We start from the raw sequence: 14,356 nt of genomic DNA, 5'->3' as shown, positions 1-14,356 counted from the left end.
CAGACAGAATAGAGCTGCCCACGGCGAGGCGTGGGGAGGAGGCTGTTCCAGCCGTACCTTTCGCGCTGCCCGGCTGGTCCGGGGCCTCCGGCACGCTCCAAATGCACAGCCTGCCCGAGGAGTCGCCCTGCACCAACAGCTTGTGGGAAAACTGCCCGTGGCCACAGAAGAACCGAGTCACCGGAGGACAAATTAGCAGCTGGGAAAAGAAAAGTAAATTAACAACTTCAGAACACATGCAAACTGTGTACTATCCTCAAAATGTACTTTCCCCACATAATCCACTGCACCTTTTCAAAGCAGGACAAAAACTACCTACTTTATGCTTTACTTTTCTTGAAGCAGAAATAAGAAATACAGCAATACAAATCAGAAGAAACTGTGGTTAGTCACAAAACAAGCCACAGGTTTAGGGGAGAGAAACAAAGATTTCTACATATATTTGGGTTTACTGTAAATACGGTAATATTTCTAATACTTTATGTGTGTGTATATTCTAAAACTGTTAACATTCTGACTGCAAGGTGAGCTGAAGTTACACCGCTCAGTGAGGAATGCGGTCTGCAACAGAAGCAAAAAAGGTTTAACACACTTATATGTATGGGAACTGAAGATTCATTTGACCAGAGCCCGAGCTCTGCGTTCATGTGAAAACCGACAAGAAGCAAAGCAAACGGCAGGGAAATTGCCTCTTTCTGCTTTCTCTAAGGAAAGAAGAAATCCTCAAGGTCTACTCTGAAAAAGAACAACTGGTCACAATGTAAGCGCGTTTCAGTTCTTCGCAAGAGAAATGCAGTCCGTAAAAGCAACGCCAAAGAAATGCGTTTTACCTGTTTATCTGCTCTGTCCAGCACACTGTACAGTAATGGCGGGATTGCGCTGTCTACTGCTTTCCCCACGTCTCTGCGAAATGAATCGCTGGCTGGCAGGCAGCTGGGGCGAAGAACAAAAGCCCTCCGGTTACGGGAGTGTGGTTAGCACACCACTAACTAAACCAGACTAGGCAAAACCAACCCCCAAGCCCTTAACCATGACTTTTTTTTCAATCTATAATACAGTGTCTAGGTTTTTTATTTTACTTTTGTCATTCTGCATTTATTTAACCTCTTCAATACCTAACTTCAAATTAATTTCACCTTTTCACATTTAGGTGCACAAACTCAGCTGGTCATAACTTCCCTTAATGGGCTGAAAGAGTACTCTGGTACAGTAATACAATCAGCACTTAGCCCATATGGTAAAATCTTATTTCTTCCTTATTTGGACCTGGTTGAGGAAATATTTAAGTGCATCTGTTCCCATCACACAGCTCCAGTAGGACGCATGAAAGACTTAGAAAATAGATGAGAAAGCAGCGAAGGAATCCTGCTTGAGGAGATACACGTTACCGAGCATCGCTGCAGCAGCACAGGGGACATGCGCTTGAAAATACACTCATGGGACACTAGTGTCTGCAACATTCATGGCATTTTGTAACCAAATAAAAGCCAGATACTCAATATTTCTTCAAAGCTGCTCATGCCTTTGTCCCAGAAAATAAGTTACCTGGCTGGTAATTTATATATGAAGCTTTGTCCATCTTCAGTCCATACAATCACTTTATCAGCTGACACGAAGTCGCCACCAGTCCAGGTCTGATCGTTTTCACTCGGGACAGAACACAAGAGGGAATAATCTCCCGCATCAAAAACCTGAAAAGAAACAGAAAAGGCTGCTGTGATTAACCAACTGCCCACTAAATGGCCAGAGACGGGCTAATTCCAGTGTCAATATAGCCACGTCAAAGGACCTGGAGCCTCTTGATCTAAATGTCCTACTGGGCATGTATGGAAACGGGGCTGTGCAGCAGAGCTCGGCCTCACCCGCCAGTACTTGGAGCACACCACGAGCAGCGAGCGCTGCGTGAACGCGCACAGGGAAACGCTCTGGCAGTTCTGGCAATAGATCGGTTTGGACTCCTCTTCGAACACTGGTGTTGTATCCTGAAAGAGCCAGCAAACCAAATCAACATTGAATTATAAGCCTGCAATTAAACAGAGATACATTAGCTTCTGCAATCTCATCTTCAAAAAAAGCATTTCTTGATGGTTTTCAATTTGCTCAAGTCATGAGCTTGTCAATGTTCCTGCAAATTCTACCTGGATAGCCATGTTTTATTTTGGTAGTTCTGTGGGTATAGCATGTCCTGAAGAGCAGCGTTCCTGGGATGCAGGCTCTGCACAAGGTGTAGTGCCACTAGAACACCTTGTTTCTGCAGGCAGGCGGGAAGAGCTGGCTCGCCAGGCAACTGCGGCACCAGCAGGGACTCTGGTGTCTCAGATCACAACTCCTCGCCCTGTTACAGATCTCTGCAGCACGACAGTATTATTTCCTCATCTTCAGGACGGGGAACAAGCGTTGTGTCCTGCACAGAACCATTCCAGCACTCAGACAGCAACCAGCACCCCAGACCCAGCCCAACACGCAGATGGAGACCAGAGCACAAGGAAACACCAGCTAATCACTTTTCTTGCTCAAACTGAACTTAGAGCCATGACAGAGAGCACACGATGAAAACGGGACTATGCCGTTTCATAAGCCACCAGATGGCCAACTGCTGAGGAAAAACCAAACCCTCATAGCAGTTCTTATTCTATGATTCCTCATAAGAAGATCTGCAAGAGCACACAGCATCCTCCTTTGCCACCTGAGTCTAACAAATCCCCCACCTTATGCTTAATTTTGAACTAAGTTCTCAGTGTTGAACATGAAAAAAGATTAGGAGTTCTGCTGGTAACCTGAAGAATCAAAGCAAATTTAAGGAAGCTCATTTTCAAATAGCAAAGAGGAAAAAATATAACATCATTAGGTGCTGGAAGAACAAGAAAGAGCATCACTGAAAGTTCTGCTTCTATCAGAACAGGCAGCATCATTAATTCAGAAGCTTTTACCTGCATGCGACTAACTTCGGAGGTGATGATCCACACTTTGAGGATGCCAGTCACCGAAACCGCTACAACCGTGTCCTCTGGGGAGAAACACACGTTGGGCTGGTGAGGACAAGGACACGAGAACGGACCCTCCGGTTCCTCCCCGAGTCCTTGGGAGAGCTGACAATAATGTCCCTCTTACAAAGGCAAAGCCAAAACAAAAGCAACAAAAATAATTACCTTGTGTCCTATCAGATCGAATGATAGTCATGGAGCTGATCCAGTCGGGAGATATCTTTGATAACAAAGAGTAGAGAACTTCAAGGCTGGTGGCATCCACAACCAGAATTTCCGGATAATGCCCGTGGCACAACAGTCTCCCCTCGCGCTGAGTGCCAACGGTAAACTCATAGAACTGCGAGGATATTAACAAAATACAGAAGTTATACTCCATGAGATAGCGATTCCTTTGTTTTTAATCAAAGCCACAATGCCGTAGGTACGTTCTGGTGCCCGTGTATTTGCCGCTGACGCCGCGCTGCCAGGGGGGCTTTGCCAGGCCCCTGTCCCGCACACCCGCTCCCAGCAGCGCCTCCACCTCCCCACCTCATCCGCACGTTCCCACCTCCGCAAACATGCCCCTTTCCTCCTCTCTTGCCAGCTTCTGTCATTTGTTATGATGCATTTTTCCAAATGCTGAAGCACAGCACGTATTTCAAGCTCTGATGGTATGGTGTAAGCTATTTATGAGACACTTCAGTATGCACAGTGTCACTATGAAGGTTAAAAAGACCCAGCAGGCTCGCTTTGGTAGCTGCTGCGCAGCTGTCCCTGCGCCGCCGCACGGAACAGGAGCTCTGCAGCTCACACCAGTGCTCACCTGGATGCCCGTGTGGGTGCAGGCCAGCTTGGTGAACTCTACGCACCTCCCGTCATTCACGTCCCACAGACACATCTCCCTGAAACACAGAAGGCAGATTAAAACGACATGGAAAATATTTCAGTCTTCCAAGGATTTGCAGATCATTTACCCTGCGAGAAACTTCGCCATTTGAACCATTTGTCAGTGACTACATGAATTGTATTTAGGAAAAGGAAACTCAAAATCAACTTGAATTTCCAGGCCTTCTATCCCAACCTACACAGTCTCTTCTTCCCCACAAAGAGAAAGGGCAACAAGTGAATTGCCAAGGTTCATCACCAATGATTAATATTAAGTAGACACAAGTACATAACTGAGCATTTCTCGCTTCTCTCACAAGCGTTTCAAGTCATTCTGTAGTTCTGCTGCCTGAGTTGGGAGGTGCTGAGCGGGCCCAGGAGCAGAGCACATCACCTCTGCCGTTCACCCCATTTACAGCATTGCCCTTCAAACTTCCTTAACAGCTAATTAGAACAGACTCTGCCAGCTGCTTCTCACCTTTTTGCCCCTTTTACATCAGATACATAACTTCACACTGAAACACATTTCGGTTCTAAATCCAAAGGAAAAGATTACTTAGTACTGAAATCAGTACGAGGTGGAAATGCTGAGTTTTGACACATTCGACTCTCAACTTCCATTTTAAAAGGCTGTTCAGGCATATTGTTCCCCACCTTTTCCAGATAAGAACAACTTCATTTTAACTGGATACATAACAGACATATACCTGGCTGGGTACATTTATACAGGCAGAGGTTAAGAAATTTCTTCCTCAATCAGAATTGATTAAATTTGCCTTATCCTGGAGGTCCAACCTTCAGTAAACAGCCTTTTAAAAACACAAACTCCAAGTCCTTTTTCCTTTGATAGGCTTGTTTTGCATAGCAGAGAAGTCTGTCGTTGAAGCAGCTGGCTCCATACACGCCTGGGAAAGCAAGGCTGGAGAGCAGGTGGGTGCTCTGGGAAGGAACCCCCCTGCAGGCACAACAAGCCGCCCCCTCCTACAGCCCACGCCAGCACGGAACAGCCGCGCAGGGCCACGCGCAGGACCTCACCCGCTCTCCGAGGCGCTGACCATGTACTGCTTGTCGCTGGAAGCAGAGGCCTTGGACAGACACGTGATGGAGGCGGTGTGCCCGAACAACAGAGCCCTGGGGTTGATCTGCAACGGGGAAACCAAATGGGAGGTGAAGACGGGCACGGGAACTTAACCAGAACACACACAGTACAGATCTTCATGTGATGTACGAGATAAATACAAGTGTTGATATACACACACACACACAATTAGCACAGCAGCAGATACATAACCTTGAAGGAGTTTGCACAGCATGCTGCTGTAGTACATGAAAAAAGAGTTTCTACCTATTCCTGTAAAGTAAATCTGTAGAAAAAAAAAGCACTTTGCAAACTCATGTATGGGTCATTTCAATCATGGGCTGAATTTGGCCCAGCTTGAAAGAAAAAATTGTGTTCTACTGCAACAGTAGTTTCCCCCCATCAAGTACAGTTCACAACCCTACATATTCATAAATAAGTTTATATAAAGCCTACGCAGAGATTAAAGATTAAAAACTGCCCTTTTTATTTGTCCTTTCTAGAAAGAACCAGTTGCGCTCTCATTCTTTCTTTTTAAATATTCCAGACAAACATAATTTATGGGGGTAACTCACAGACATCACGATTTTTTGGTATTCAGCATAAACTTTTCCCGAAGCAGGCTTTTCAGCTATTGCTTTAACAAGAAAGGACTGGTTTGCTATTTGTACCAAGGCAAACTACACGATCACAAAATAGGCACTTGCAGATTTCAACTCTAGGGCAGCTGTTGGCACAAAACAATGACCATCAAGCATTGTCTCTGCCACTGGCCCTTCTCTTCCAGGCCTCATGGCTGAATAAAACAGCAATGTGAGAAAGTTCTCCAAGCACAGCCTGCTCATCAGGGGAATCTGTTTGCACAAAACAGTATCAAGCAGCTTAAGTTTAAAGCTACAACTAGTTTAGAGCAGCTCCAGGAAAGAGGAAATAATTACTTAAACTTCACTGCTGCAGTAATTTAAAGAGCAAAAGCATCTCTTCCTGCAAGGAAAGCTGCAGGGCAGGCAGCAGTGTCGCTGTGGGTATCACGGGAGGGAGCGCAAGGGAGCGGGACGCAGACAGAGCTGCACAGCGGAGCGGATCCTGCGCTATCGCAGAATAACATCACGGCAGTTTAAAGCCAAGGCAGGTGAGGAGGACAGGGATGCCAGCCTTACCTCCAGGTGCATCCAGAGGCCCCAGAACAGAGTGCCATATCACAGAATAACATCACAGCAGTTTAAACAAAGGCAGGTGAGGAAGACAGGGATGCCAGCCTTACCTCCAGGTGCAGCGAGAGGTCCCAGAGGCAGATCTGGCCGTCGTGGCAGCCGGTGACGATGACGGGCGGCTGGTCCATGAGCAGCAGGGAGGAGATGCAGTGGGTGGGCGCGCGGCGGCCCCACAGCACGATGGGCAGCACCAGGCTGTTCCCCGCCATGGTGCCACCGCGCCTGCGGGAGGGACGAGCACCCGTTACACCACAGAGCCCGCGCTTAACACATCCCGATCCTCACTAAACTTACGTTGACTCTGAATGACTCTGTACACATCACACACAGTCACCACCCGTGTCCTTCCTCGCACAATGCAGCGCGCAGCCGCCTCTCCTCAGGAGCGCCTGCATCTTCAGACACGGATTAAACAGCATCCTCCAAACAGCCACTCAGAAAACACAGTGAACTGTGGGAGGACTACAGCATCACCATTTGGATTTCTTGCATGTTTTGCAAAAGATGCTTTTCCAAGTGGCATTTCCCTACACATACAGGCAGCACATTGCACCTCCCTATGTGCACAGGTGCTTCTGCCAAAAATCACTCTTTGTAATTGTAAGTAATAAATGGCTGGAGTCCCAGGCTGCGGCAGCTATGACATGCCTGACAGAGTTCATCCCCATCACAAACGCAACAACCCTGAATCAAGAAGCAGCTGTGGAGCTTTCTGGAGACGCCTGTGCACTGGTCAGAGCGCCGCTGGCACCCCAGCGTCATGCTGACACGGCTCCTTCAAACTCACATCTACGCTGGACTATCTGGTACCCCACATTACATGAGAACAGAGGTCAACAGCACCCCTGGATTCATCCTCTGGCAGCTCGTTCCCCCTCACACGCACCGCTGCAGAGGCTGACTACGCAAATAAGAGCTCATTAGAAACACGAGTAGCCTAAATTAAAGATGTACGTTAGTTGGGAGCCTTTCTGTTTCTGGTTTCTAGGCCCTGGTGGCAAACATTTTCAAAGCGTCACCTCCCTAAAATCAGCACTGAGGGAAAGATTCTTTCAAAGAGTCAAGGTGTATTGACACAAAGCAACTGTGGACCAGCCAGCCCCTCCAACACAAGTGTTCCGAGGAACTCGGTACTGCTACATGTGGTTATTTAATATCTGAAGGCAGCTTTGATCAGCACCGTTTGCCATACAGCCTGGATTCTGGCCACTCTCCAACCAGAAATACACGCAACACTACCGTCACGCCAACATTTAATATATCAAAACATATTGACATAAACAACACGTAGAATTTTTTATCTGTCACAAAGCCAACATGTTCTTGGTGACTGTGAAACACACAAAGGTGTTGGACTCGCAGACACTCAAGCAGCAGCAATAAAACCAGCAGGGCAGGTGAGCAGGAGCTTTAAGCAGCGAGTAAAGCGCTGGTTTTGGTAAGAACCCCGCGTTGCCAACCGCTTACACGCGGTGAGAACCTGCAATCCCCGAGTCCGCGTTGGCTTGGGCTGAGTCGCTCTGCGGCTGGGCAGCACATCAGGTGTATTCCGCATTTAATAAAGAAAAACGCTGACTTTTAAGTTCTATTTCTACTGTACTAGCGGTAAGTTTATACAAGACATGCCTAGGATCCATTCCAGTTCCCACTGCTCTCAGAAACAACTGAAAGCTGGCCTGCGTGGCTGTCCGGCACAGAAAACACATCCCTGACACGTGCTCGTGTGTCTCCTGTCTGCGCTCCAAGGGCTGCGGAGTCGCTCTGCTCTGCCGCCCTAAAACCGGGAGCTACGCAAACCTACTGCTTGGAGCACTTGTGATACATGATGGGGAAACCCTTGCGCTGCAGAAATAAACGCTCCCAATGTACAATACTGCGGAGGTTTACATTCTGAAATTCCCAGGCTCAAAACAGAACAGAATTCCTCGTTTAGAGAAGGAGTAGAAACACAAACACCAGCAGAATTCAAAGAAATATTTTTAAATGCATATTGTTCTGTCCTTCTACAGACAGACACCTATTCTTCTGCTTGCCCGACGCAGCAATACTTGCATTTGTTCAGATGTATGTAAGCCTATCTTATAGCGCTACAGAAGAGGGGAATTCTGCATTATGAGCAAAGGAAAATGAAGGTGATCCTGAGCCAGAGCCAGCCCGCTGTGTCCCCTGGCGATGCAAACAGGAGAAACTCTGCAGGTGGTGCTTGCACCAGCCATGGACCTGACCTTTCCTCATCCTGTGTCACCCCGGTGGGGATGCCCACGCTTCAACAAGTGCTTCAGCATCACAAACACCTTCTATTGCAAAACACTATGCAAAGTTCAACGTAAATTCACCTCACCTTTCATCTATATAAAGGTTACCGTGCAATTTCTACAAGAAAGGAGTTGTTTATTGACTTGGCCAAGCGCTGCCTGTAGCCCCAGTGCAAAGCACCTGTGCAGCCAGGGAATCCAACACCACAATGCACACGGACAAACGGGACAGGACGGCAGCAGGAGCAGAATAATGAATAACTAAGTATGGCAAGTGATGAAACAGCTCCTGGGGCCTCTAAGCAGCAAAGGACACACTGTGGTTCTTCACAGATCCCTTACACAAAACCTGCTCTTTCACTTACTGCAAAGTGCCATTTTAGGCCAACTCTTTTCTTGCATCCAATTAGACTATCTTGATTAACAACTACTTATTTGGAGTTGTTATTTAATGGAAAAGTATAAATAAAGGCCATCAAGCACTTAGGCCACTGCGGCACAGCCTGGAACGAGCAGGGTAAAACCCGCCGGGACACGCAGCGTTCATGGTTATGCAACGGCAGATCAATTGTCCTGTCTGGATGATCACGGTACAGAACTGCACAATAATTACAAAATGGTAATGAATACACTGACCTGACTAAGAGCTACAATTCTAAAAATACTTGATTTAGAGTGAAATAACCATACAATAGAGTGAAAACCAGAAATAAAGTGTTAAGATGTAACAGAAAGAAATGCAGTCATAAACAATAACAAAAAATGACCAAAACAAACAAAAGCACTCATTTAACTCTTTTACCACCCGGTTTTTGTGATCAAATAAAACAACACACTGAGGAGTGACATAAACACCTCTTCCCATTCCTCTCGCTCCATGCTGCCCCAGGCCAGGGACCAACGGCAGGACGTACAGGAGCGAGATGCCAAGGGCTGCACTGGGCAATGAGCGCAAGACTGCCTTGCCGGGGCACCGGGCTGCGCCCGCACAGCCGGCCCCGTGCGCCGCCGAACCGCAACGCCGCGAACCCTCGCTTAGCTGAGCTTCAAAACGAACGTACAGGATATCAACACATACTGAGGTATTAGCACATACACGTAGCTATATTTTCCATGCAGCAAAATGCAAGAGAAAGCACTGAAAACACGAACAGCAAAATACTTACTAAAGGCTCACATATATTCACAATTCAACACTTTTATCTAAGAGAAGCAGAATTCTTAGAACATTTACTACCAACCCTTGGGGGAGAGAGAGTAAAAAGGAAAAACTACCTCTTTCCGTCTAGTTTTTTATTATGGTACCGCAACAACTTCATTAAAACCTTCATTTTCAGAAAATACCACAAGCTCATTTTAACAGCTGCAGAATTCAGTCCACAAAGAGCAACCCTTTGCTGTCACCAGCAAACTCCAAATACCACCCCCCCCCACAAAACCCAAACCTCGCTGTCCGTAAACAATCAATATTGCATTTCTACATCAATGATGACAAACTACAGTAGCGAACAGACACTGTCCCATTGACAAACAGGCAAAAGGCAGCGAATCGGTACCAATGAAACGCCACCTTTGAGTTATTTATACCACCCGAGAAAACACTGGGTTTGCAGAAGAGGGAACTGAAGGTGGAACAGGGAACTGGAGACATCACGCGATACCTCAGACTAATAGATGATCAAAAAAAACTACAACTAATGTGCTTATCTGGTAGAATAGCCAAGTGACTCCCCCTGCACTGCTAAGGCTACATTTGGGCAAAGTTCATAATCTGGGATAAATTCCTATTTGAGTAAAGCTATTAATATCTTGTACTTGAGAAATCAGTTTAAGTACTGAATCAGAGCCTCACATAAACACCTTGATCAAGCCATAGCCCTCTAAACACTACCGAGCCCCTCCAGGACTAGTAAGCTATGGTAAATCGCAGCTCACTCACTGAACCAAACCACAACCAGAAGGCAGTGATTTCAACCCCCAGTCCGCCGGTGCAGTTCCACACAGAGGCACAAACAACGCTGAGTCAGCACTGGTCACTGTCCAGCCCGCTCAGGTGGGACGGGCAGGGTATAGAGACAAAGGCAGGTTCACAGCTCTATGACTATTGCTTCTGCAGCAGCCACGGCACCCGGCTGGTCCGCTGCCTCATCTGGCACACAAAGGAAACGCAGCAGACCTCAAATCAGAGCGACAGCTCAGTGCAAAGATCCTGCACACACCCACGGGAGGATTCAGAGCTTTAGCAGATGGGTTGTCACCTTCTGCCACAACTCACACCTGCAAACTAACTCCAGTGTTTTAAAAAGCACTTGGCACTCCTGCTTGTCCAGTTTTTGCACATACTTTTATCTTTCAAAGCGACAGCAAGACCAGAAAAAACCCACCCACAAGCCTTGCTCCACCTGTACACAAACTGTGGAACAGGAACATTTTACTGGCCATTTCCTCAGCTTGTCCCCCAACTTCCAGCCATGATGGGAAGCCTCAAGTTCTATACCCTGAACCAGCACCCAGAATAAGGACTTTTACAGCCAGAAAAAGGCCCCGAACAGAATTACCATAGGGTGGGAAGCCAGCAGCGACTTCCCCATGCACAGGGATGCTCTGCAGCACCACGGGGACACTGGGATGAACCTCCTTTGGGGAAAATACAAAGGGAGGTACAGCTGCCTTGGTTTGAACAGAGGACAGCAAAAGCCAGGAAGGGCTCTTTCCAAACACATTTGCTTCAATTAAAGCACACGCATATAAAGAATTCATCTCAGGATATGTGTGGACATTAGAAGAATCGCCCGAAAAAATAAATCCATGAATTGACTGTTTCTTTATCATATATGCTCTCAGTATGTAACAGCTCCAAAACGAACCATTACACGCTGCCAAATGAACATCTGCTTTTAAACAAATGTAACTGTGCTCGTGCTCAAATAAAGCAATTCAGAAAGGTTAAGAATAAATCATTCCTTTCCCTATCAATGTTTACCACATGTTAATACCATTTTTCTGTATTTTCAGCAGAATTTAAATGACATTATTATTCAGCTTTGCCCTCAGTAAGTACAGAGATGGCTGCCATCCATGACACCGGGACAAGCCTCCTAAGTGGATTGTGTATTTTCAAATGAACAGCAATTTTTATGCCTAATATTTTTCACGCATATGGAATCTCTCATTCAAAAAGACATTAGTTAAGCATTGTAACACGCCTCCTAAAACCATTTACATAAAGACAATTGTGCATTTACGGTGAAGGCTCATTTCTGTTACATCATGGCTTGCATTTGAATAATCCAATGCATTTTATAAAAATGTGATGATTTTAAATTTAATTACAAGTTACCTTTTCCTGTTTTACGCTTGGGGATGGAGAAAAGGGATTAACGGGGTAGGGAGAAGAAAATGAACCCCCAAGAGCTGTCCGGGGAGCTGACGATCCCTCCATACCCGAGAGGCACAAGGACTGTCCGGGGCCCCAGTTCCACAAACGCAGCACCCCTGATGTTACCGCTGGGAACATTCACACTGACCAACTCCACACCAACCCCACTCATTAAAGCTCAACCCCACATCCTCACAGGAGAGAACTAACCCTCTGCTTTGCACTCGGTCTGGACTGTCCCACTACACTGAGGTTCACGTGAAGTGGGCAGGTGATTTCAGTCCAGGTGACAACAACTAACAAGCCAGCCTATCATTCTAGTTAGGCTGATTGGGGATTAACAAGCCAGTGGCATCTGGCCACCTTTTATCTCCATGTTCTTTTGTTGATTCAAAATGTATCACCTGAAGCCTTCTTTGCTTCTCTAAATCAGGAGCTTCTCCACACATGCAGCCAGCAACTCTACATCTCTTTAAGTGGATTTATGCATAACAGCCATGTCCAACCTGCAGTGCTACAGCACAGATCCTCTGTGTTTCAGCACAGAACTTGTTGCAGGGCTCCCTGCCCTGAGCAGACCATTATGTATACAGTAATCTAAATAAAAAGACTATAAACATTGCTGTGGAGCCTTCCCAAACCACTCAAGATCAAAACCAAAGTCAACAAACACAAACTTGTGTTCCAAACCAGAAACAGACAAGTAACCAGTTAAGACACAAGTTCTTCCTTAACCTTCAGCTGGCAGTAACAACAGGGACAACCCAATGACACATTGCTGCTTGTCCCTTGCTACAGCTGAGCAACTAACTACAAACATCTCATTTTCAACTATTTAACAATATGAAGGTAACGTTGGTTATCCGCCCAAAAACACAACTACTTCTATATGAAGAAGGTTATAAAACCAGAAAGAATAAGAAATAATAATTTAGGGCTGTAAATCCTTCATTACAGTTGATACCTTTGAAAGCCATTTGCAGGTTTTGCTGGCACTTAACTTGATGACACATTAAACCCACATGTTTTTCCCGTTCAAGACTGTCAGGATCACATGGACAGTTATCATAAGCAGTTGCCAAGCAAATCACATCATATCCCCAGCCGCTGCCACGGAAAAAGGGAACAGATTGGAGAAGCCACGACGCAATGAGAATTTGGCAATGGAAGAAATGCAGGTCGCTCCGCAGGCCTGTTTCCGTAGGAAGGGTCAGCACTCCGCTAACGGGGAAGGGCTGCCGTCAGTGAGCGGGCGCTGATGCCGCCCCCGGCGCACCCGGGCACTGCGGGGCCACGGCCGCTCCGCGCTCGGCCCCGCGGGAAGCGCAGGCCGCGGCACGGCGCCGCTCCCGGCCACCGGCGCGGGCTGCTGGGGCTGCGGGCCCGCACTGCGCCGCTGCTCGGCCGGCTGCACCGGCCCGGTCACCCGCCCCCGGGCTCCCGCCGTCCCCTCCGCACAACACGCCGCCCCGCCGCCGTCCCACCGCATGGGGGGGCCGAGCGCCGCCGCTGGGGCCGCGCCGGACAGCCCCACCGGGCGCCACCGCCCACGCCGGAGGGTCCCCTCCGCCCAAGAGCTGCCGCCAGCCGGCGGGCAGTCACCTGTCCCGCCGGGCGGCGCGGACGGTCCCGGTGCGCACGGCCCCCGCCCGGCGCGGTGACCAGCTGACACCGCCGGCTGCCGCGACTCCCGCCGCCGCTGTCGCAAAGCCCCCGGCCGGCGTGACTGACGGCAGGCAGAGGCGTCACCATGGCAACCGCGCGGCGCGGCGGTGACGGGGCCGGGCGGGCGGAGCGGCGGGCGGAGCGGCGGGCGGAGGGGCCGGCGGAGGGGCCGGCGGAGGGGCCGGCGGAGGGGCCGGCGGAGGGGCCGGCGGAGGGGCCGGCGGAGGGGCCGGCAGGGCGCGGACACGGCCCGGGGCGGCAGGACCAGGCTGCTCCGCCCCTGCTGCGGCGCCGTGTGCGCGAAGCCGCCGGTGCGGCGCGGGCAGTGGCAGCGCGGAGCAGGGGCAATCGCTGTTTCTGCTCCACTCACCCCGGAGCGTTGCTAATGCACACATTTCACTAACTCCCTGCTGTTTCCTTAACTGCTGCTGGGCAATGACGGCTCCTAATTAGTCCAGTTATCACACTCACTTTGCTTTATAAACACCTATAGCATTAGGAAACTAAGATATAGATATTATATCTGCAGAAGAGAAGTGTCATCCCCATAACGTCACAAAACCTAGCCAATCGCAACATTAGAACAACTCTAAAGTTGGCGTATTCTACAGGAACTCCCACCCTACGTGTTTTCCACCTTCCAGGTGAAATAAAGCAGAGCAACCTACCTGAGCCAGGTTTGCTCCCGGGGCGGGCTCAGCGGACCATGCCGAGGAGATGAGATGGGTTGCTGACTTTATTACTTCAGCAAAAATACGGTTTCTACTGGTGGCGTTTTCTCTGTGCAAACAACTGGGTTGGTTACACACAAACCCGCGCAGCCACCACCTGCCCTACACCAAAATGGCGCGACGCGACGCGCTTGCCCCTGACTAAAATGGCTTCCGGTCTGGCGGTGGCTCCGCCCCCTCGCT

At 48.6% G+C, this 14,356-nt stretch overlaps 1 protein-coding gene across 4 annotated transcripts in view; it reads right to left on the bottom strand.

Annotated features, from left to right (window-relative positions):
* WDR7 (WD repeat domain 7) overlaps positions 1 to 14,272 on the bottom strand; it is a 60,391-nt gene extending 46,119 nt beyond the window's left edge. For 2 of the 4 annotated variants that reach the window (XM_080363150.1, XM_080363148.1), the window contains exons 1-10: positions 14,111 to 14,272; positions 6,194 to 6,365; positions 4,887 to 4,993; positions 3,790 to 3,868; positions 3,150 to 3,324; positions 2,931 to 3,007; positions 1,863 to 1,982; positions 1,546 to 1,691; positions 831 to 933; positions 58 to 199 (exon numbers count right to left, since the gene is read on the bottom strand). In XM_080363150.1, the coding sequence (XP_080219276.1) occupies positions 58 to 199; positions 831 to 933; positions 1,546 to 1,691; positions 1,863 to 1,982; positions 2,931 to 3,007; positions 3,150 to 3,324; positions 3,790 to 3,868; positions 4,887 to 4,993; positions 6,194 to 6,352 (1,108 nt within the window). In that variant the 5' untranslated portion in view covers positions 6,353 to 6,365; positions 14,111 to 14,272. Of the gene's footprint in view, positions 1 to 57; positions 200 to 830; positions 934 to 1,545; positions 1,692 to 1,862; positions 1,983 to 2,930; positions 3,008 to 3,149; positions 3,325 to 3,789; positions 3,869 to 4,558; positions 4,629 to 4,886; positions 4,994 to 6,193; positions 6,366 to 13,379; positions 13,471 to 14,110 lie in introns of those variants that run through there. The other 2 variants (XM_080363149.1, XM_080363151.1) reach the window with 2 other exon arrangements.
* Between the last annotated feature and the right edge of the window lie 84 nt (positions 14,273 to 14,356).

This window comes from Nesoenas mayeri (genome assembly GCF_963082525.1).
Source record: "Nesoenas mayeri genome assembly, chromosome: Z".
Classification (NCBI taxonomy): domain Eukaryota; kingdom Metazoa; phylum Chordata; class Aves; order Columbiformes; family Columbidae; genus Nesoenas; species Nesoenas mayeri.
The sequence above is the reverse complement of the archived record's forward strand: the minus strand, read 5'-3'. Positions and strand labels throughout refer to the sequence as shown.